The 21,656-nt window shown below is 53.9% G+C and overlaps 2 protein-coding genes across 2 annotated transcripts; both read right to left on the reverse strand.

Annotated features, from left to right (window-relative positions):
• Positions 1-1,752: 1,752 nt before the first annotated feature.
• On the reverse strand, positions 1,753-8,624 carry LOC128941691 (serine/threonine-protein kinase PAK 3-like). The gene is made up of 13 exons (XM_054283580.1): positions 8,546-8,624; positions 7,567-7,604; positions 7,002-7,128; positions 6,930-6,941; positions 5,905-6,033; positions 5,160-5,223; positions 4,478-4,526; positions 4,056-4,168; positions 3,680-3,797; positions 2,809-2,908; positions 2,331-2,527; positions 2,096-2,233; positions 1,753-1,854 (listed from the first exon to the last, which is right to left on the reverse strand). The coding sequence occupies exons 1-13, from the start codon at positions 8,622-8,624 to the stop codon at positions 1,753-1,755; spliced, it is 1,266 nt and encodes a 421-aa protein (XP_054139555.1).
• Positions 8,625-11,921: 3,297 nt separating this feature from the next.
• On the reverse strand, positions 11,922-18,771 carry LOC128941704 (serine/threonine-protein kinase PAK 3-like). Its single transcript, XM_054283595.1, has 13 exons — positions 18,693-18,771; positions 17,714-17,751; positions 17,166-17,292; positions 17,094-17,105; positions 16,074-16,202; positions 15,329-15,392; positions 14,647-14,695; positions 14,225-14,337; positions 13,849-13,966; positions 12,978-13,077; positions 12,500-12,696; positions 12,265-12,402; positions 11,922-12,023 (listed from the first exon to the last, which is right to left on the reverse strand). Exons 1-13 carry the CDS (start codon positions 18,769-18,771, stop codon positions 11,922-11,924), a joined length of 1,266 nt encoding a protein of 421 aa, XP_054139570.1.
• Positions 18,772-21,656: the final 2,885 nt, after the last annotated feature.

Raw genomic sequence — 21,656 nt, forward strand, 5'->3', positions numbered from 1 at the left:
AAGATCACACGAGCCTCAGCTTTTCCAGAAGAGGAAAACTACAAAGGATAGTAAATTTGCGTCGCATTTACATGCTATTTTTGCAGATCGATAGACAAGGGATGAAGCTTAAAAGATGAGAGCAAAGGAAAATCAACAGATGTGCTGAAAGGGAGTGAAGAGGAAGGAGACCTCAAATTAACTGAAAAGCTGCACAGAAAGCTTCTCTACTTTGTGCACTTGCCTCAAGTTTTAAATGGCAAAATCTAGGAGTATTTCCAACTTAGTTTTATTAATTCTAGAAGAAAGACAATCAAAACGGTGTGCTTCTGCTTACAGTATGAAGTAAAGCACAGGAAGCCATTAGAGTAAGAAAAATTGTGTTCAGAAGGCTGAGGCAGCCTTAGGGGTAGGAGGCATGGGGACTGCTGTTAGGGACTGCTCAGGGACTGGGTGCTCCTTGAAGGTTGCCCACAGGCCTGAGTTCCACGCCTGTGGGCAACCTTCAAGGAGCACCCAGTCCCTGAGCAGTCCCTAACAGTGCGTATGCCAGCAGATGGAGGCGAAGTGGAGCCCCAGCTCGGTGGGAAAAGGGCCGGGGTGGGGAGCCGTGCTCAGCAGGGGCTCCTGCATCAAATTGCTCAAAGACAGGCGTGCTATGGTGTGTGCATGTTTCCAACACCTGGCAACAGCAGGCTGGCCCAGATGTGGGAAAAGGCCAAGGAGGCAGCAGAGTGGGAATGGGGCTCTGCAGGAGGCCCGGGCGGTTGCACACCCCTGTGGGGGATGAGGCTGGCCCAGAGGGTCCCTGGGGGTCTGGGGTGAAAAGGGGGGAGAAGAGAAGCAGGGAGGAAATGCCAGATGCCGCTGTGAGAATGCCATTCCGTCCCACAGGTGACATAGTGAGAGGAGGGTGGCAACAAAATGGTGATTGCTGCTGATCAGCCTGACATCTTCAAGACAAGAGGCCCAGAAAGGACTGCACATCTGCCTCCTAGTGTTGTCCTGAATGGGAGCTCATTACCCGGTGTTCATTACCTGTAGGTCTCTCAGCTTCCCGCAGGCATGCCACACTTGCGGTAAGCAAAGCTGCTTACCTCCCTATGTTCTTTGGGCCTCTGAAAGGGACTGTCCACTTAGCTGCAGCCTGGCAAGGAAGGGAGTCTTACAACACTGTGGATATTTTCGACTTTTATTGACACTCGGGCTGAAACCAAGTATCCCCTCGCTGCTTCTCCATCTTCAGCATTCTGTCCTGCAGGTGGCCTGCTCAGGCTGACAGCTTGGAGCGCCTGCAGGCTCCAGTTCTACTGCAGCCCAGCTTTTCCTCTCACTGCTTAATTCTTATTATGACAATTCTTTCATTTCTACTTCAAAGCTTCCCTAAATTAACAACACTCTATCCTAAGCTAAACAATCCTCTACTATCCAAGCTCTCTACGTTCTATAGTCCTTAAAAGTTGATCCCTACATCTCCTAATTTTTTTAAACTTTCATCTTTTGCAGAAAGAAAAACAACAGAGCTTTAAATTGAACCTAACAACATATCTAACCCAACCTAACCTAACCTAACCTAACCTAACCTAACCTAACCGCTAACCTAACAGCTAACCTAACAGCTAACCTAAGAGCTAAACTGAGCAAATATTTACACTATCGTGTTTCCTATCTACAGCACAGCTCCTCTTCAAACTCGGGGGATGGCTGAAGCTCGGCCTAAAGATGACGCATCCCCTTTTCCCTCCTCTCGGCTGGCGGGGCATCAGGGCCTCCTCAGGCGCAGGTGTCTCCTCTCCAGTCTTCCTGCACTCGCTTGGCTGAGATGATCAGAGCAGCCAGGCTGGAGGCAGGATCGCCTGAGGTCACAAAGGGATGCTGCCCAGAGGAAAAAGAACAAAGAAAGGAACTCTTACTTTCCAGGATCACATCCTCGCGGGCTCAAGCAGGATTCCCTGGCTACCAGCAAGACACACATCGAGCACCGAGGGCAGCATGTCACCCTGCGCCTTCCTGTCCTGGCAGCTTTCTGTGCCACGTGGCCCACACTCCTCCTCCTCATCCCTTCATGCAGGTGTCCTCAGCTGCCAGGCCTTTTTGCCCCTTTGCTTTTCCTTACCTGTAGGAGCTCCTGGGCAGACCAGCGCCTGTCCTCATCTGCCTGCAGGCAGCAGCGGAGGAAGTCGCGCAGGAGAGCCGAGTGGTGCCTGGGGTTCTGCAGTTTTGGGGGCCCGTTCCTTTCTAGCAGTTCAAAAACCTACAGCACATGGATGCAAGAGGACACTCCACCTGCTCCTTTGCTAGCCACACACAGCTCTCTCCACACAGAGCCCTCTTGCTAAGCTGCACCTTACCCGGAGACGGGCTTCCCGCTGGTAAGGAGCTTCCCCTTCCACCATTTCCAGCCCCATGATCCCCAGGGACCAGATGTCCACTTTGGGGCCGTAGGCTTCTCCTCTCACCACCTCCGGTGCCATCCAGCTGGGAGTGCCGACGCTGGAGCTGCGCTTGCTGTGCTCAGGGCTGAGCTGAGCACAGAGGCCAAAGTCACCTGAGGACAAAAACAAAGCCTGTCAAAGCCAGCTACCACTGGCAAAGCGGCCAAAACCATTGCCCACTCCAAGCCTGACCAGGCCATGCTGAATCTAGCTGAAAAAGCAGCTGAGCTCTCCTTCCACGTGCCTGGAGCCAGGCAAATAAGGCATCGGCCGCTTCAAAAACACCCTGACGATTCACGCACTGGCCAAGCCGCGCTTCTGCCCCAGTGGCCGTCACCAAAATGCAAGCGCACGGCATATGCTGGACATGCTGCAGCCCAGCAGGGACACCCACCCAACTTGACGGATCCGTCCGTGCTCACAAGGACGTTGCAACTTTTGATGTCTCTGTGGATGACTTGGCGGCAATGAAGGAAATGCAGTCCTTGCAGGCACTGAGAGAGAAGAAGGAGGGAGGGAAAGTTAACGTGCAGGATCTGATTTCATCCCACCCGCAAGGAAAGAGCTCAACGGGATTGGCGGCTTTCTCAGGGAATTGTGAGCCAGGGCGAAACATCACGCTGCTGTCATCATGAAGAGCTTGCTGCTTCAACACTCTTGGAAGTTTTTTCTAGATTTCCAAGCAAAGGCACCTGGGCTCCCAAAAGTTCCACCGGCCTTGGGTAGGAAGCGCGTCACCTTTGGCTGGGAGGCGGCACGGTAAAGAATTTTGGGGAAGCCTAGTGGCAGCAGAAGAGGAAGCTGCTGGTGACAGCAGCACCTTCGAGCTGTTCCAGAATGCATCGCCATCCAGGCTGCAATGCTATCCTTTGAAGCTGAGGACAGCTCTTTGCCCTTAGCTTGAAATTCTGCCACCCGCATGCTGCCTTCCAGTGGCAAGCAATGTAGGACAGACAGACAGGCTCCAGGCAAACATTCCCAGGCAAAGCTGAGAAGAGGAAGAAAGAGAAATTGAGCCAGTGAGCGAGCACCAAGGCCAGACAACAGACAGGATGGAAGAGTGCAAGAACAGAGCCTGAGGAGTGCGAGGGCACCGGCAGGCAGTACACTTCCCATGCTCTTTCTTCTCCTGTGTGGCATGAGAGCAGCAACAGCAGCAGCAGCAGCAAAAGAAGGGTGAGAGCAAGAAATCTCGGCTCTCCTTAAGCTCCAGCTGGCAAGCAGCATCCGGGCAGGCTTGGGCAAGCACAAGCGGGATCCCTCACCTCCCGACAGACAGCGCCTATCTGTCCTTCCTCCAGGTACACTGCCCTCAGCACATCAAACAAGGTGCCGCCGTCCATGAACTCCATGGCCAGCCAGAGCTCCGCATCCACCAGGTAGCTGAAAGAAGAAAACTACGGCATGGAGAAACAGAATGGGCACAGCCTCAGTCACCCCAGGGCCTGAGCCAGGTTTTTGCAGCTGCTCTCCAAGCTACGTGGGCCACAAGAGACTATTGAACAGCAGCTCCACCTCCTCCCACGCTCTGGAGACCAGCAGAGAAATCATCCCCAGCTCTGTTCTCTGCCAGTGACCAAAGGGCATCGTCTCTTTGCGCTTGCACCAGCTAAAGCTACATTGACACCAGAATATGCCAACCTGTCTAAGTAGGTAACGATATTGGGACTCCTGTTGTCCCTCATGGCCAGGATTTCATTGGCAGCCAGCTCCTCGGACATCTCCTCCTCGAGTGACATGATCTTGATTGCCACCTGCAATGACATCGGCCACCGGTACCTTGAGAAGACGCACCCTGCTCGAGATCACAAGGAGCACGGAGCGAGTGCTGGTGCAATGAGGCAGCACGCTGGGCCAAAGCGCCTTGTCACTAGACAGCAGAGCTTAGCAGAAGCACCAAAGGCCAGCCCAAATGCATTCTGCCCCCTGAGCCTAGACTGCATTTCAGAGGAACAGCCTCTGCTGCAGACATGGAGCTGCCACCCAAACCTCCAAGCAGAGCTCACAGCAGCGGGCAAAGCGCTCCGGAGCTGCAAAATGGCATGGGGCTGTTGGCACTTTACCTGTTGTCCGCTGCTGGTGTCAAGGGCTTTATAAACAGCTCCAAACCCCCTAGAAAGACAAAAGCAGCAGAAAGACACCTTTATCCCTTTGGCAGTGAAAGCAAGCCCAGGTAGCAGATCTCCCCAGGCTGCCTGGACGCCTTCCTCAGAAAAAATGCCTGGCTGCAGCATCTCTTCTGCCAACGGCACCTCAGCCCATCAGCCCTCTGCCATGCGGCGCAGGCTGTCCGAGGGAACACTAAGGTGCAGCATGAAGACCAAGGGCCGCTGGAAATCTCCAAGGCGCACGCCCTGCCAGGTCATTTCACAACCTAAGGGGAACTCTCTCCTTGTGCGGGTGTGCATGCATGTGTGTGTCAAAAAAGGGAGAACAATTTGAGTCAGAAGACTGTCCTTGACAATCTGACCTTTCTTGGATGGCAAGGTGCTCTTTCAGGCCCGAAAGCTGCAGGGGCAGGGGTTTTCCCAGCTCCTGCTCCTCACTGCTGCAAGCAAGACACTGCCAGCATCAACTTGTCTTTGATGAGGCCTTTGGATTGCTCTGACCAAGCAGTCCGGGCAGGCCACACGAGGTCAAGCCAGAGCCTGACCATGATTGGGGCTTGCCTGACTTCACGCTTGATATTGCACCAGCCAAAGACCTGGTCCACACTTTTGTAAAATGAGCTGACGTCACGCTTACCCTCGCCCGAGTTCCTCAAATGCCGTGTATTTGCCTGTTGGCCGGCCCGGACTCACGATGCTCCCTGAAAGACAAAAGCAGTGCAGGGCGCTCACTGGCACACAGAGACGCCGCTGCCCAGAGCGTCCCAAAGGCAGCCCCACTGCCCGCAGCTCTGGGCCCTTTGCGGTCCCTCGGCTTCCAGCTGCTGAGACCAGCAAGTGGGAGGGCCATCTTCTCCACCTTTCATCAGGTGGCCTTTCCAAGAAGGCCTTGATTTCTTTCAAGAGCAGCATCCCACGCGATAAGCCAAAATGATGAGCCCTTAAGAAGGGGGCCCTAAGAGGTAACCAAGGGCCTTTGCAGCCTCCTCACTCACACCCACCATCACTGGCAGGTCCACTGCCAGGGGCACAAAGTGTCTGGGCCGGAGGAGGAGTAAGAACCAGAGCCAGAAAACAGCTGGCGCCAGACAGCTGCCTGGGCAATAGTCACTTGCTAGGTGCCAGCCTTCTGCTCAAGCAGAAACAATCTCTGCTTTTGTCTTTGGCCCACAAGGCAGCCCAGGCAGGGCCAAGCCAGGCCCAGCCGCCCTCACAGGCAGCAGGGACTCCCTGAGCGCTGCCGCGCTGCCTCAGAGCACAACAACACCTTCTGCAGAGAGGCCTAAGTGCCTCTGAGACCGAGGGGCAGCATCTGGCGCAGCCTACGCCCAGACACGCGCACAACACCCTGCTCTGGCAGACAAGAAATGCACCGGACGTACTCAGTGTCTTCAGGCCCTCCCTCATCTCGGGCTGCTGGGCTGCGCTGCTGCAGGAAGTGCCGGCAGCGGGGGTTGAGCTGGCTGCTGCAGGCCACGCTGGTCCGGCGGCACCAGGCTGAATGGCAGAGCCTGTCTTGCGCTGGGACAAGAAAGGATTGCCCGTCAGAAGGGTGGCTGGCACACATGCCCCCCCTAAGCGCACGGCAAAAGCAAGGCCTTGGGAAGGTGCTGCCAGCCACGGCCAGGCCTCTCCAGCTGGGGCAGTTCCCATGTCCCCTTCTCAAAGGCACCTTCGGGAGAAGCCCAAAGGCTACTGGCATCCAGCCCCTCCCGACCACCTCCATGCTCCACGTCTTCAGCTGTTCTGCAAGACACTGGCAACAAGGTATCGATGGGGCTGCCAAGATCCACAAAGAGATCAGAGCAGGGCCCCAGAGCCTTGCTGCTTTCCTCCTCCTGTCTTTTCCTGGGCAATGAAATCAGCCCGGAGTTGGCACGCAACAGTCTGCTCAGAAGCCCGCAGCGTGTCCCTTCTCTGATCTGTTTCACGGATTTCCCTTCTCTATGGCAGCCTTTAGGGAGCGGCCCTTGGGAGCCGCCTTCCAGCCCTGCCCAGACCCACCGGCCCTTTTACAGTGCAGGCCTGCCGAGGATTCTCCTCTCCAAACTCTGCTCTGACCGGCTGGAAGGGAAGCACAGCCTGAAGCTAATTAGTCCACGGAGAGGGCAGGTCCCTTCCAGGGCCCAGTGTCTCCCAGGTACCCTGCAAGGCTGTCAACTGCGAATTTGGGCCGCGCTGTCCGCTGACCACTGGCAGCCTGCACTGACCATGGGCACAAGGGGCTGACTCCTACACTGAGAGTCACTGAATGCTGCCTCCTGTCTGATCCCAAGAGACACTCTGGCACCCTCTCAGCATCCCAGCTTAAATGTCAAACTTCAGAACCCATTGGCCAGGGCTCTGCGGCTTGCCTGAAGCCGCACTACGCCTCAGCAGGCACACGGCCGCCAGCATCTTCCGCCACGAGCAACAAGGGCTGCTCCAAAACGGGGAAGCCTGGCCCTGCACCAAAGGCAGTGCCAAGCTCAGCTGTCACTTACTGGCTCAGCAAGTTCAGGCTGTGAAGGGACAGCAGCTGAAGGCTTCATCTTCCTTTGCTCCTCTTCAGCCTCTTCCTCAATGACAGAGGCAGCCAGAGGAGCTGCTGACCCTGCTGTTGTGCCCTGCAGGCAGACAGAAGTGAGAGAGATGGGCAAAAGCCAGTGCCTTAGGAGCTGCTTTCTATTGAGCTGGGAAAGGACCCAGAAGAAGGGCAAATCATAGACTTAGATACAAGTGGGCCTCTGAGTCACGCAAACCCGAGGAAGTTGGCTGAATGAGCTGCTACTCCATCTTGCTGTGCATTTGAGCTTCCCTGCTGCCTAGAAGCAGCAAGATGCCTCGGAGCTGTCCCATTTGCCTTTCATCTCTTGAAAGGCTCTTCACTGGAAAATCAGCAAACAGCCAGTGCTCCCTTTGCTACTGCTGATGCCAGCGGGCAGCTGGCCTTTCCTTCAGCCTCCCACGCCGGCACTCCACACTGGGCTGCAACAGGCCAAGCTGGCAGAATTGCTGCACCATTCTCACACGCCAGCAACGGCACAGCTTCCTTTGCCACTCACCAAAGGACAGGCATGTCTCCATCCGCGTGTCAGGTGACCTGCAGCCAGCAAGGCAAAAGGAACCAGAGGCCCTTAGAAAAGTGCCTGTGCTGGCCACTCCCACAGCACAAGGCAGCCCCAACACAGAGCATTTCCCTTTCCCAACATGCCTCCAGGAGCAACAGCTCTTTCCCACAGCAAGCAAGAGAACAACCAGGACGCTAGAGGAGGCTCTGTCTGCATTTGGGCCTCTTTTGCAAGGAGAGAAATAGGAAGACGGTGCTGGAAATGCCCGCTGCTCTTCAAAACTTTGAGCTCCTCTTGTGCCCAACAGCTCAAGCTGCATTTCCCTCTTCTCTTTCCTGCATTTTTCTTATACATTCTTTTAAATGGCATGCCCTAATTCCCATCCCTTGGCTGAAGATGATAGCCCAGCAAAGCTTCCACAAAGGGTCCCTTCCCTGTGGCAGCTCCCTGCTGAAGCAGCCCAGGAACAGCTGCTGGGCTCAGTAGCAAACCCTCCCTGCACTGCAGTTTCTGCTGCATCGCCAAGGCAATCGCAGTCTTGGCACAGCATCAAAGGCTCAAGTCATGCAGCCAAGGCCTCTAAGGGGCAGAATATGGAGCAAAAGGTGCTTTCCTTCACTCCTGGAGAGAACCACTGAGTTGGTAGAAGTACTTCTGAGGATCTCCCCTCAGGGTCTGCAATTTGCAGCTTGTCTTGCTTGAAGCAGCAAGCCGAGGAAATGACGGACTCCGCTGCCACGCACTCTCCCGGGGAAGGAAGGCAACCGCTGCAGGTTGCATGGCAAATACTCTGCACGCGCCACCCAGTACAGATGCCCCCTTTGGAGCTGATGCTGCTGGCAGGACATTGACCAAAGCGGTGGCACCTTCAGGGCCATTTTGTTCCCACAGAAACTGGGCCACTGGTGCGGCATAAAGAGCAGAGCCAAGCAAAAGTCGGGGGATGCCAGCCCCAGGAGAAACCTTTACTTACGAGTCAGCTGGGTCAGGTAGTAGCCAGAATAGACAACAGAAAAGATGGTGCAAACGGCGGCACAGACTTGCCCGATCATTTTGGCAGCGCTGTGCGCGTTTGCACGCTGAGTACCACCCAAGGGAAAGCCAAGACTCCTCTCGGGGTGCAGGCCGTCTGCTGAGAGCTCCTTGAGCACAAGGATCCTCCTGCAGGGAGCCAGCGGAAGAGCTGCTCTGGACGACCAGGCCTGGCGCGCACCGGGACAACGCTGTGCTGACAGCACTGTGACGTGGCACCTCTGGCTTGACCTCACAAAGGCAGCTGCTCTGGGGCTTTCTTGTGCCCAGCAAGACAACCTTCTGTACAGCTAATGCAAAAGAAAAGCCTGGGAAATTCTCCTCACTCACAAAGGCAGTGCTCAAGGCATCCCAGGGGAACTCAGAAAATGCGCCAATCCAAGCAGCATTCAAGCAATGCAAGCAAACATGACTTTTGGTCCCCAAAGCTTTGACTGAAAGCAAGTCTGCTTCTTCTAGGTGGCATCCTAGCTGGTTTGGAAAATGTCACTAACTTCTTCAGTGACATTTAGATGGCAAACAAAGCAAAGACAATAAATTTCCAGGACTATTGTAGGCTGCAGTTGCTCCTTGAACACGCGGGCGCATGCTGACCTATGGAGGGGCTTGGCAGCTGGCCTGCAAGCACAGCCGAGTTCATGGAAGAAATAGCAGTTGATGGTTTTTGAGTGTATCCATAGCAAGGAAGAAGACAAGGCTGTCAGCATGGAAACCCATTAGAAGAGATAATGGAAAACTTGCGTATGCTAGACTAGGTGCCTAAGTAGATGTGCATACGTGCCTCATAAATTTCTGTAAAACTTTTGCCAGTTATATTGACGTTAATTGCTTTGCACCACTGGATAGAAGAAGTTATTGTGATGTAGTTAGTGACTTGAGATCATGCTTTGTTAAGAGTGTATAAGCTGGAGAACATGCAGAATGAAAAAAACAAACCTTTTTCTTCTTGGACCGTGATCACGTGTGTATGCCACGTCCGGCCTAACGGTGATGCTTGCCCCATCTCTGGGTCAAGAAACAAGTCTTGTCTGACTGGTAACTTTTCAACAAGCTGAGAAAGAAATTAGTACCTGGACATGCAGGTTTCTGAAGGGAGGAAAGAAAAGTGTTGACAAGAATAAAGCTAAGTTTTAAATGCCTGAAACACTCAAACATGACATGTTGTGGGATAGTGTACCATATGTTAGACAGAGGCAAAACAAACCACAACTCATTAGTATCTGGACTTCATTGCCCACTATGCTTAGAAATGTTGCTTGAAGGCACTTTGTGTCAAGGATCCAGTTCCTGTAGATGACTGTCGACGTAGATCAAAATCCTACCAACAAATCAGTGTCAAAACCAGCAAGAGGGAGACTTTTGTCCTTGGCAGGAGCTTCCAGGTGCTCCTGGAAGTCACCAGGCCTAGACACAAAGATGTGTATTCAACGGAGGCAGAGAAGCATCATGCTTAGCTCTAAATGTGACCTTTGCTAGCAGATCATACTAGCAGCTACTAAATTACATTTCTTCTGCTCTTAGCCAGAGCCAAGATGGGAATCAAAGTCTAGATCACAGGAGAAGATCACACGAGCCTCAGCTTTTCCAGAAGAGGAAAACTACAAAGGATAGTAAATTTGCGTCGCATTTACATGCTATTTTTGCAGATCGATAGACAAGGGATGAAGCTTAAAAGATGAGAGCAAAGGAAAATCAACAGATGTGCTGAAAGGGAGTGAAGAGGAAGGAGACCTCAAATTAACTGAAAAGCTGCACAGAAAGCTTCTCTACTTTGTGCACTTGCCTCAAGTTTTAAATGGCAAAATCTAGGAGTATTTCCAACTTAGTTTTATTAATTCTAGAAGAAAGACAATCAAAACGGTGTGCTTCTGCTTACAGTATGAAGTAAAGCACAGGAAGCCATTAGAGTAAGAAAAATTGTGTTCAGAAGGCTGAGGCAGCCTTAGGGGTAGGAGGCATGGGGACTGCTGTTAGGGACTGCTCAGGGACTGGGTGCTCCTTGAAGGTTGCCCACAGGCCTGAGTTCCACGCCTGTGGGCAACCTTCAAGGAGCACCCAGGCCCTGAGCAGTCCCTAACAGTGCGTATGCCAGCAGATGGAGGCGAAGTGGAGCCCCAGCTCGGTGGGAAAAGGGCCGGGGTGGGGAGCCGTGCTCAGCAGGGGCTCCTGCATCAAATTGCTCAAAGACAGGCGTGCTATGGTGTGTGCATGTTTCCAACACCTGGCAACAGCAGGCTGGCCCAGATGTGGGAAAAGGCCAAGGAGGCAGCAGAGTGGGAATGGGGCTCTGCAGGAGGCCCGGGCGGTTGCACACCCCTGTGGGGGATGAGGCTGGCCCAGAGGGTCCCTGGGGGTCTGGGGTGAAAAGGGGGGAGAAGAGAAGCAGGGAGGAAATGCCAGATGCCGCTGTGAGAATGCCATTCCGTCCCACAGGTGACATAGTGAGAGGAGGGTGGCAACAAAATGGTGATTGCTGCTGATCAGCCTGACATCTTCAAGACAAGAGGCCCAGAAAGGACTGCACATCTGCCTCCTAGTGTTGTCCTGAATGGGAGCTCATTACCCGGTGTTCATTACCTGTAGGTCTCTCAGCTTCCCGCAGGCATGCCACACTTGCGGTAAGCAAAGCTGCTTACCTCCCTATGTTCTTTGGGCCTCTGAAAGGGACTGTCCACTTAGCTGCAGCCTGGCAAGGAAGGGAGTCTTACAACACTGTGGATATTTTCGACTTTTATTGACACTCGGGCTGAAACCAAGTATCCCCTCGCTGCTTCTCCATCTTCAGCATTCTGTCCTGCAGGTGGCCTGCTCAGGCTGACAGCTTGGAGCGCCTGCAGGCTCCAGTTCTACTGCAGCCCAGCTTTTCCTCTCACTGCTTAATTCTTATTATGACAATTCTTTCATTTCTACTTCAAAGCTTCCCTAAATTAACAACACTCTATCCTAAGCTAAACAATCCTCTACTATCCAAGCTCTCTACGTTCTATAGTCCTTAAAAGTTGATCCCTACATCTCCTAATTTTTTTAAACTTTCATCTTTTGCAGAAAGAAAAACAACAGAGCTTTAAATTGAACCTAACAACATATCTAACCCAACCTAACCTAACCTAACCTAACCTAACCTAACCTAACCTAACCGCTAACCTAACAGCTAACCTAACAGCTAACCTAAGAGCTAAACTGAGCAAATATTTACACTATCGTGTTTCCTATCTACAGCACAGCTCCTCTTCAAACTCGGGGGATGGCTGAAGCTCGGCCTAAAGATGACGCATCCCCTTTTCCCTCCTCTCGGCTGGCGGGGCATCAGGGCCTCCTCAGGCGCAGGTGTCTCCTCTCCAGTCTTCCTGCACTCGCTTGGCTGAGATGATCAGAGCAGCCAGGCTGGAGGCAGGATCGCCTGAGGTCACAAAGGGATGCTGCCCAGAGGAAAAAGAACAAAGAAAGGAACTCTTACTTTCCAGGATCACATCCTCGCGGGCTCAAGCAGGATCCCCTGGCTATCAGCAAGACACACATCGAGCACCGAGGGCAGCATGTCACCCTGCGCCTTCCTGTCCTGGCAGCTTTCTGTGCCACGTGGCCCACACTCCTCCTCCTCATCCCTTCATGCAGGTGTCCTCAGCTGCCAGGCCTTTTTGCCCCTTTGCTTTTCCTTACCTGTAGGAGCTCCTGGGCAGACCAGCGCCTGTCCTCATCTGCCTGCAGGCAGCAGCGGAGGAAGTCGCGCAGGAGAGCCGAGTGGTGCCTGGGGTTCTGCAGTTTTGGGGGCCCGTTCCTTTCTAGCAGTTCAAAAACCTACAGCACATGGATGCAAGAGGACACTCCACCTGCTCCTTTGCTAGCCACACACAGCTCTCTCCACACAGAGCCCTCTTGCTAAGCTGCACCTTACCCGGAGACGGGCTTCCCGCTGGTAAGGAGCTTCCCCTTCCACCATTTCCAGCCCCATGATCCCCAGGGACCAGATGTCCACTTTGGGGCCGTAGGCTTCTCCTCTCACCACCTCCGGTGCCATCCAGCTGGGAGTGCCGACGCTGGAGCTGCGCTTGCTGTGCTCAGGGCTGAGCTGAGCACAGAGGCCAAAGTCACCTGAGGACAAAAACAAAGCCTGTCAAAGCCAGCTACCACTGGCAAAGCGGCCAAAACCATTGCCCACTCCAAGCCTGACCAGGCCATGCTGAATCTAGCTGAAAAAGCAGCTGAGCCCTCTTTCCACGTGCCTGGAGCCAGGCAAATAAGGCATCGGCCGCTTCAAAAACACCCTGACGATTCACGCACTGGCCAAGCCGCGCTTCTGCCCCAGTGGCCGTCACCAAAATGCAAGCGCACGGCATATGCTGGACATGCTGCAGCCCAGCAGGGACACCCACCCAACTTGACGGATCCGTCCGTGCTCACAAGGACGTTGCAACTTTTGATGTCTCTGTGGATGACTTGGCGGCAATGAAGGAAATGCAGTCCTTGCAGGCACTGAGAGAGAAGAAGGAGGGAGGGAAAGTTAACGTGCAGGATCTGATTTCATCCCACCCGCAAGGAAAGAGCTCAACGGGATTGGCGGCTTTCTCAGGGAATTGTGAGCCAGGGCGAAACATCACGCTGCTGTCATCATGAAGAGCTTGCTGCTTCAACACTCTTGGAAGTTTTTTCTAGATTTCCAAGCAAAGGCACCTGGGCTCCCAAAAGTTCCACCGGCCTTGGGTAGGAAGCGCGTCACCTTTGGCTGGGAGGCGGCACGGTAAAGAATTTTGGGGAAGCCTAGTGGCAGCAGAAGAGGAAGCTGCTGGTGACAGCAGCACCTTCGAGCTGTTCCAGAATGCATCGCCATCCAGGCTGCAATGCTATCCTTTGAAGCTGAGGACAGCTCTTTGCCCTTAGCTTGAAATTCTGCCACCCGCATGCTGCCTTCCAGTGGCAAGCAATGTAGGACAGACAGACAGGCTCCAGGCAAACATTCCCAGGCAAAGCTGAGAAGAGGAAGAAAGAGAAATTGAGCCAGTGAGCGAGCACCAAGGCCAGACAACAGACAGGATGGAAGAGTGCAAGAACAGAGCCTGAGGAGTGCGAGGGCACCGGCAGGCAGTACACTTCCCATGCTCTTTCTTCTCCTGTGTGGCATGAGAGCAGCAACAGCAGCAGCAGCAGCAAAAGAAGGGTGAGAGCAAGAAATCTCGGCTCTCCTTAAGCTCCAGCTGGCAAGCAGCATCCGGGCAGGCTTGGGCAAGCACAAGCGGGATCCCTCACCTCCCGACAGACAGCGCCTATCTGTCCTTCCTCCAGGTACACTGCCCTCAGCACATCAAACAAGGTGCCGCCGTCCATGAACTCCATGGCCAGCCAGAGCTCCGCATCCACCAGGTAGCTGAAAGAAGAAAACTACGGCATGGAGAAACAGAATGGGCACAGCCTCAGTCACCCCAGGGCCTGAGCCAGGTTTTTGCAGCTGCTCTCCAAGCTACGTGGGCCACAAGAGACTATTGAACAGCAGCTCCACCTCCTCCCACGCTCTGGAGACCAGCAGAGAAATCATCCCCAGCTCTGTTCTCTGCCAGTGACCAAAGGGCATCGTCTCTTTGCGCTTGCACCAGCTAAAGCTACATTGACACCAGAATATGCCAACCTGTCTAAGTAGGTAACGATATTGGGACTCCTGTTGTCCCTCATGGCCAGGATTTCATTGGCAGCCAGCTCCTCGGACATCTCCTCCTCGAGTGACATGATCTTGATTGCCACCTGCAATGACATCGGCCACCGGTACCTTGAGAAGACGCACCCTGCTCGAGATCACAAGGAGCACGGAGCGAGTGCTGGTGCAATGAGGCAGCACGCTGGGCCAAAGCGCCTTGTCACTAGACAGCAGAGCTTAGCAGAAGCACCAAAGGCCAGCCCAAATGCATTCTGCCCCCTGAGCCTAGACTGCATTTCAGAGGAACAGCCTCTGCTGCAGACATGGAGCTGCCACCCAAACCTCCAAGCAGAGCTCACAGCAGCGGGCAAAGCGCTCCGGAGCTGCAAAATGGCATGGGGCTGTTGGCACTTTACCTGTTGTCCGCTGCTGGTGTCAAGGGCTTTATAAACAGCTCCAAACCCCCTAGAAAGACAAAAGCAGCAGAAAGACACCTTTATCCCTTTGGCAGTGAAAGCAAGCCCAGGTAGCAGATCTCCCCAGGCTGCCTGGACGCCTTCCTCAGAAAAAATGCCTGGCTGCAGCATCTCTTCTGCCAACGGCACCTCAGCCCATCAGCCCTCTGCCATGCGGCGCAGGCTGTCCGAGGGAACACTAAGGTGCAGCATGAAGACCAAGGGCCGCTGGAAATCTCCAAGGCGCACGCCCTGCCAGGTCATTTCACAACCTAAGGGGAACTCTCTCCTTGTGCGGGTGTGCATGCATGTGTGTGTCAAAAAAGGGAGAACAATTTGAGTCAGAAGACTGTCCTTGACAATCTGACCTTTCTTGGATGGCAAGGTGCTCTTTCAGGCCCGAAAGCTGCAGGGGCAGGGGTTTTCCCAGCTCCTGCTCCTCACTGCTGCAAGCAAGACACTGCCAGCATCAACTTGTCTTTGATGAGGCCTTTGGATTGCTCTGACCAAGCAGTCCGGGCAGGCCACACGAGGTCAAGCCAGAGCCTGACCATGATTGGGGCTTGCCTGACTTCACGCTTGATATTGCACCAGCCAAAGACCTGGTCCACACTTTTGTAAAATGAGCTGACGTCACGCTTACCCTCGCCCGAGTTCCTCAAATGCCGTGTATTTGCCTGTTGGCCGGCCCGGACTCACGATGCTCCCTGAAAGACAAAAGCAGTGCAGGGCGCTCACTGGCACACAGAGACGCCGCTGCCCAGAGCGTCCCAAAGGCAGCCCCACTGCCCGCAGCTCTGGGCCCTTTGCGGTCCCTCGGCTTCCAGCTGCTGAGACCAGCAAGTGGGAGGGCCATCTTCTCCACCTTTCATCAGGTGGCCTTTCCAAGAAGGCCTTGATTTCTTTCAAGAGCAGCATCCCACGCGATAAGCCAAAATGATGAGCCCTTAAGAAGGGGGCCCTAAGAGGTAACCAAGGGCCTTTGCAGCCTCCTCACTCACACCCACCATCACTGGCAGGTCCACTGCCAGGGGCACAAAGTGTCTGGGCCGGAGGAGGAGTAAGAACCAGAGCCAGAAAACAGCTGGCGCCAGACAGCTGCCTGGGCAATAGTCACTTGCTAGGTGCCAGCCTTCTGCTCAAGCAGAAACAATCTCTGCTTTTGTCTTTGGCCCACAAGGCAGCCCAGGCAGGGCCAAGCCAGGCCCAGCCGCCCTCACAGGCAGCAGGGACTCCCTGAGCGCTGCCGCGCTGCCTCAGAGCACAACAACACCTTCTGCAGAGAGGCCTAAGTGCCTCTGAGACCGAGGGGCAGCATCTGGCGCAGCCTACGCCCAGACACGCGCACAACACCCTGCTCTGGCAGACAAGAAATGCACCGGACGTACTCAGTGTCTTCAGGCCCTCCCTCATCTCGGGCTGCTGGGCTGCGCTGCTGCAGGAAGTGCCGGCAGCGGGGGTTGAGCTGGCTGCTGCAGGCCACGCTGGTCCGGCGGCACCAGGCTGAATGGCAGAGCCTGTCTTGCGCTGGGACAAGAAAGGATTGCCCGTCAGAAGGGTGGCTGGCACACATGCCCCCCCTAAGCGCACGGCAAAAGCAAGGCCTTGGGAAGGTGCTGCCAGCCACGGCCAGGCCTCTCCAGCTGGGGCAGTTCCCATGTCCCCTTCTCAAAGGCACCTTCGGGAGAAGCCCAAAGGCTACTGGCATCCAGCCCCTCCCGACCACCTCCATGCTCCACGTCTTCAGCTGTTCTGCAAGACACTGGCAACAAGGTATCGATGGGGCTGCCAAGATCCACAAAGAGATCAGAGCAGGGCCCCAGAGCCTTGCTGCTTTCCTCCTCCTGTCTTTTCCTGGGCAATGAAATCAGCCCGGAGTTGGCACGCAACAGTCTGCTCAGAAGCCCGCAGCGTGTCCCTTCTCTGATCTGTTTCACGGATTTCCCTTCTCTATGGCAGCCTTTAGGGAGCGGCCCTTGGGAGCCGCCTTCCAGCCCTGCCCAGACCCACCGGCCCTTTTACAGTGCAGGCCTGCCGAGGATTCTCCTCTCCAAACTCTGCTCTGACCGGCTGGAAGGGAAGCACAGCCTGAAGCTAATTAGTCCACGGAGAGGGCAGGTCCCTTCCAGGGCCCAGTGTCTCCCAGGTACCCTGCAAGGCTGTCAACTGCGAATTTGGGCCGCGCTGTCCGCTGACCACTGGCAGCCTGCACTGACCACGGGCACAAGGGGCTGACTCCTGAGAGTCACTGAATGCTGCCTCCTGTCTGATCCCAAGAGACACTCTGGCACCCTCTCAGCATCCCAGCTTAAATGTCAAACTTCAGAACCCATTGGCCAGGGCTCCGCGGCTTGCCTGAAGCCGCACTACGCCTCAGCAGGCACACGGCCGCCAGCATCTTCCGCCACGAGCAACAAGGGCTGCTCCAAAACGGGGAAGCCTGGCCCTGCACCAAAGGCAGTGCCAAGCTCAGCTGTCACTTACTGGCTCAGCAAGTTCAGGCTGTGAAGGGACAGCAGCTGAAGGCTTCATCTTCCTTTGCTCCTCTTCAGCCTCTTCCTCAATGACAGAGGCAGCCAGAGGAGCTGCTGACCCTGCTGTTGTGCCCTGCAGGCAGACAGAAGTGAGAGAGATGGGCAAAAGCCAGTGCCTTAGGAGCTGCTTTCTATTGAGCTGGGAAAGGACCCAGAAGAAGGGCAAATCATAGACTTGGATACAAGTGGGCCTCTGAGTCACGCAAACCCGAGGAAGTTGGCTGAATGAGCTGCTACTCCATCTTGCTGTGCATTTGAGCTTCCCTGCTGCCTAGAAGCAGCAAGATGCCTCGGAGCTGTCCCATTTGCCTTTCATCTCTTGAAAGGCTCTTCACTGGAAAATCAGCAAACAGCCAGTGCTCCCTTTGCTACTGCTGGCCTTTCCTTCAGCCTCCCACGCCGGCACTCCACACTGGGCTGCAACAGGCCAAGCTGGCAGAATTGCTGCACCATTCTCACACGCCAGCAACGGCACAGCTTCCTTTGCCACTCACCAAAGGACAGGCATGTCTCCATCCGCGTGTCAGGTGACCTGCAGCCAGCAAGGCAAAAGGAACCAGAGGCCCTTAGAAAAGTGCCTGTGCTGGCCACTCCCACAGCACAAGGCAGCCCCAACACAGAGCATTTCCCTTTCCCAACATGCCTCCAGGAGCAACAGCTCTTTCCCACAGCAAGCAAGAGAACAACAAGGACGCTAGAGGAGGCTCTGTCTGCATTTGGGCCTCTTTTGCAAGGAGAGAAATAGGAAGACGGTGCTGGAAATGCCCGCTGCTCTTCAAAACTTTGAGCTCCTCTTGTGCCCAACAGCTCAAGCTGCATTTCCCTCTTCTCTTTCCTGCATTTTCCTTATACATTCTTTTAAATGGCATGCCCTAATTCCCATCCCTTGGCTGAAGATGATAGCCCAGCAAAGCTTCCACAAAGGGTCCCTTCCCTGTGGCAGCTCCCTGCTGAAGCAGCCCAGGAACAGCTGCTGGGCTCAGTAGCAAACCCTCCCTGCACTGCAGTTTCTGCTGCATCGCCAAGGCAATCGCAGTCTTGGCACAGCATCAAAGGCTCAAGTCATGCAGCCAAGGCCTCTAAGGGGCAGAATATGGAGCAAAAGGTGCTTTCCTTCACTCCTGGAGAGAACCACTGAGTTGGTAGAAGTACTTCTGAGGATCTCCCCTCAGGGTCTGCAATTTGCAGCTTGTCTTGCTTGAAGCAGCAAGCCGAGGAAATGACGGACTCCGCTGCCACGCACTCTCCCGGGGAAGGAAGGCAACCGCTGCAGGTTGCATGGCAAATACTCTGCACGCGCCACCCAGTACAGATGCCCCCTTTGGAGCTGATGCTGCTGGCAGGACATTGACCAAAGCGGTGGCACCTTCAGGGCCATTTTGTTCCCACAGAAACTGGGCCACTGGTGCGGCATAAAGAGCAGAGCCAAGCAAAAGTCGGGGGATGCCAGCCCCAGGAGAAACCTTTACTTACGAGTCAGCTGGGTCAGGTAGTAGCCAGAATAGACAACAGAAAAGACGGTGCAAACGGCGGCACAGACTTGCCCGATCATTTTGGCAGCGCTGTGCGCGTTTGCACGCTGAGTACCACCCAAGGGAAAGCCAAGACTCCTCTCGGGGTGCAGGCCGTCTGCTGAGAGCTCCTTGAGCACAAGGATCCTCCTGCAGGGAGCCAGCGGAAGAGCTGCTCTGGACGACCAGGCCTGGCGCGCACCGGGACAACGCTGTGCTGACAGCACTGTGACGTGGCACCTCTGGCTTGACCTCACAAAGGCAGCTGCTCTGGGGCTTTCTTGTGCCCAGCAAGACAACCTTCTGTACAGCTAATGCAAAAGAAAAGCCTGGGAAATTCTCCTCACTCACAAAGGCAGTGCTCAAGGCATCCCAGGGGAACTCAGAAAATGCGCCAATCCAAGCAGCATTCAAGCAATGCAAGCAAACATGACTTTTGGTCCCCAAAGCTTTGACTGAAAGCAAGTCTGCTTCTTCTAGGTGGCATCCTAGCTGGTTTGGAAAATGTCACTAACTTCTTCAGTGACATTTAGATGGCAAACAAAGCAAAGACAATAAATTTCCAGGACTATTGTAGGCTGCAGTTGCTCCTTGAACACGCGGGCGCATGCTGACCTATGGAGGGGCTTGGCAGCTGGCCTGCAAGCACAGCCGAGTTCATGGAAGAAATAGCAGTTGATGGTTTTTGAGTGTATCCATAGCAAGGAAGAAGACAAGGCTGTCAGCATGGAAACCCATTAGAAGAGATAATGGAAAACTTGCGTATGCTAGACTAGGTGCCTAAGTAGATGTGCATACGTGCCTCATAAATTTCTGTAAAACTTTTGCCAGTTATATTGACGTTAATTGCTTTGCACCACTGGATAGAAGAAGTTATTGTGATGTAGTTAGTGACTTGAGATCACGCTTTGTTAAGAGTGTATAAGCTGGAGAACATGCAGAATGAAAAAAACAAACCTTTTTCTTCTTGGACCGTGATCACGTGTGTATGTCACGTCCGGCCTAACGGTGATGCTTGCCCCATCTCTGGGTCAAGAAACAAGTCTTGTCTGACTGGTAACTTTTCAACAAGCTGAGAAAGAAATTAGTACCTGGACATGCAGGTTTCTGAAGGGAGGAAAGAAAAGTGTTGACAAGAATAAAGCTAAGTTTTAAATGCCTGAAACACTCAAACATGACATGTTGTGGGATAGTGTACCATATGTTAGACAGAGGCAAAACAAACCACAACTCATTAGTATCTGGACTTCATTGCCCACTATGCTTAGAAATGTTGCTTGAAGGCACTTTGTGTCAAGGATCCAGTTCCTGTAGATGACTGTCGACGTAGATCAAAATCCTACCAACAAATCAGTGTCAAAACCAGCAAGAGGGAGACTTTTGTCCTTGGCAGTAGCTTCCAGGTGCTCCTGGAAGTCACCAGGCCTAGACACAAAGATGTGTATTCAACGGAGGCAGAGAAGCATCATGCTTAGCTCTAAATGTGACCTTTGCTAGCAGATCATACTAGCAGCTACTAAATTACATTTCTTCTGCTCTTAGCCAGAGCCAAGATGGGAATCAAAGTCTAGATCACAGGAGAAGATCACACGAGCCTCAGCTTTTCCAGAAGAGGAAAACTACAAAGGATAGTAAATTTGCGTCGCATTTACAGGCTATTTTTGCAGATCGATAGACAAGGGATGAAGCTTAAAAGATGAGAGCAAAGGAAAATCAACAGATGTGCTGAAAGGGAGTGAAGAGGAAGGAGACCTCAAATTAACTGAAAAGCTGCACAGAAAGCTTCTCTACTTTGTGCACTTGCCTCAAGTTTTAAATGGCAAAATCTAGGAGTATTTCCAACTTAGTTTTATTAATTCTAGAAGAAAGACAATCAAAACGGTGTGCTTCTGCTTACAGTATGAAGTAAAGCACAGGAAGCCATTAGAGTAAGAAAAATTGTGTTCAGAAGGCTGAGGCAGCCTTAGGGGTAGGAGGCATGGGGACTGCTGTTAGGGACTGCTCAGGGACTGGGTGCTCCTTGAAGGTTGCCCACAGGCCTGAGTTCCACGCCTGTGGGCAACCTTCAAGGAGCACCCAGGCCCTGAGCAGTCCCTAACAGTGCGTATGCCAGCAGATGGAGGCGAAGTGGAGCCCCAGCTCGGTGGGAAAAGGGCCGGGGTGGGGAGCCGTGCTCAGCAGGGGCTCCTGCATCAAATTGCTCAAAGACAGGCGTGCTATGGTGTGTGCATGTTTCCAACACCTGGCAACAGCAGGCTGGCCCAGATGTGGGAAAAGGCCAAGGAGGCAGCAGAGTGGGAATGGGGCTCTGCAGGAGGCCCGGGCGGTTGCACACCCCTGTGGGGGATGAGGCTGGCCCAGAGGGTCCCTGGGGGTCTGGGGTGAAAAGGGGGGAGAAGAGAAGCAGGGAGGAAATGCCAGATGCCGCTGTGAGAATGCCATTCCGTCCCACAGGTGACATAGTGAGAGGAGGGTGGCAACAAAATGGTGATTGCTGCTGATCAGCCTGACATCTTCAAGACAAGAGGCCCAGAAAGGACTGCACATCTGCCTCCTAGTGTTGTCCTGAATGGGAGCTCATTACCCGGTGTTCATTACCTGTAGGTCTCTCAGCTTCCCGCAGGCATGCCACACTTGCGGTAAGCAAAGCTGCTTACCTCCCTATGTTCTTTGGGCCTCTGAAAGGGACTGTCCACTTAGCTGCAGCCTGGCAAGGAAGGGAGTCTTACAACACTGTGGATATTTTCGACTTTTATTGACACTCGGGCTGAAACCAAGTATCCCCTCGCTGCTTCTCCATCTTCAGCATTCTGTCCTGCAGGTGGCCTGCTCAGGCTGACAGCTTGGAGCGCCTGCAGGCTCCAGTTCTACTGCAGCCCAGCTTTTCCTCTCACTGCTTAATTCTTATTATGACAATTCTTTCATT

This window comes from Melozone crissalis, unplaced genomic scaffold, assembly GCF_028551555.1.
Source record: "Melozone crissalis strain CALT ecotype California unplaced genomic scaffold, PUWL_Pcris_2 ptg000036l_1, whole genome shotgun sequence".
NCBI classification, from domain to species: Eukaryota; Metazoa; Chordata; class Aves; order Passeriformes; family Passerellidae; genus Melozone; species Melozone crissalis.

What these genes read in the sequence shown, in the direction of transcription:
- LOC128941691 (XM_054283580.1), bottom strand. Translation starts at nt 8,624, where the DNA reads ATGATCGGGCAAGTCTGTGCCGCCGTTTGCACCATCTTTTCTGTTGTC. An exon ending in TTTGAGGAACTCGGGCGAGG is followed by an intron (nt 4,527 to 5,159) that starts GTAAGCGTGACG and finishes TTGTCTTTCTAG; the next exon opens with GGGGTTTGGAGCTGTTTATA. An exon ending in TAGGCGCTGTCTGTCGGGAG is followed by an intron (nt 2,909 to 3,679) that starts GTGAGGGATCCC and finishes CTTCTCTCTCAG; the next exon opens with TGCCTGCAAGGACTGCATTT.
- LOC128941704 (XM_054283595.1), bottom strand. Translation starts at nt 18,771, where the DNA reads ATGATCGGGCAAGTCTGTGCCGCCGTTTGCACCGTCTTTTCTGTTGTC. An exon ending in GGAGGGCCTGAAGACACTGA is followed by an intron (nt 15,393 to 16,073) that starts GTACGTCCGGTG and finishes TTTGTCTTTCAG; the next exon opens with GGAGCATCGTGAGTCCGGGC. An exon ending in GGACGGATCCGTCAAGTTGG is followed by an intron (nt 12,697 to 12,977) that starts GTGGGTGTCCCT and finishes TTTTGTCCTCAG; the next exon opens with GTGACTTTGGCCTCTGTGCT.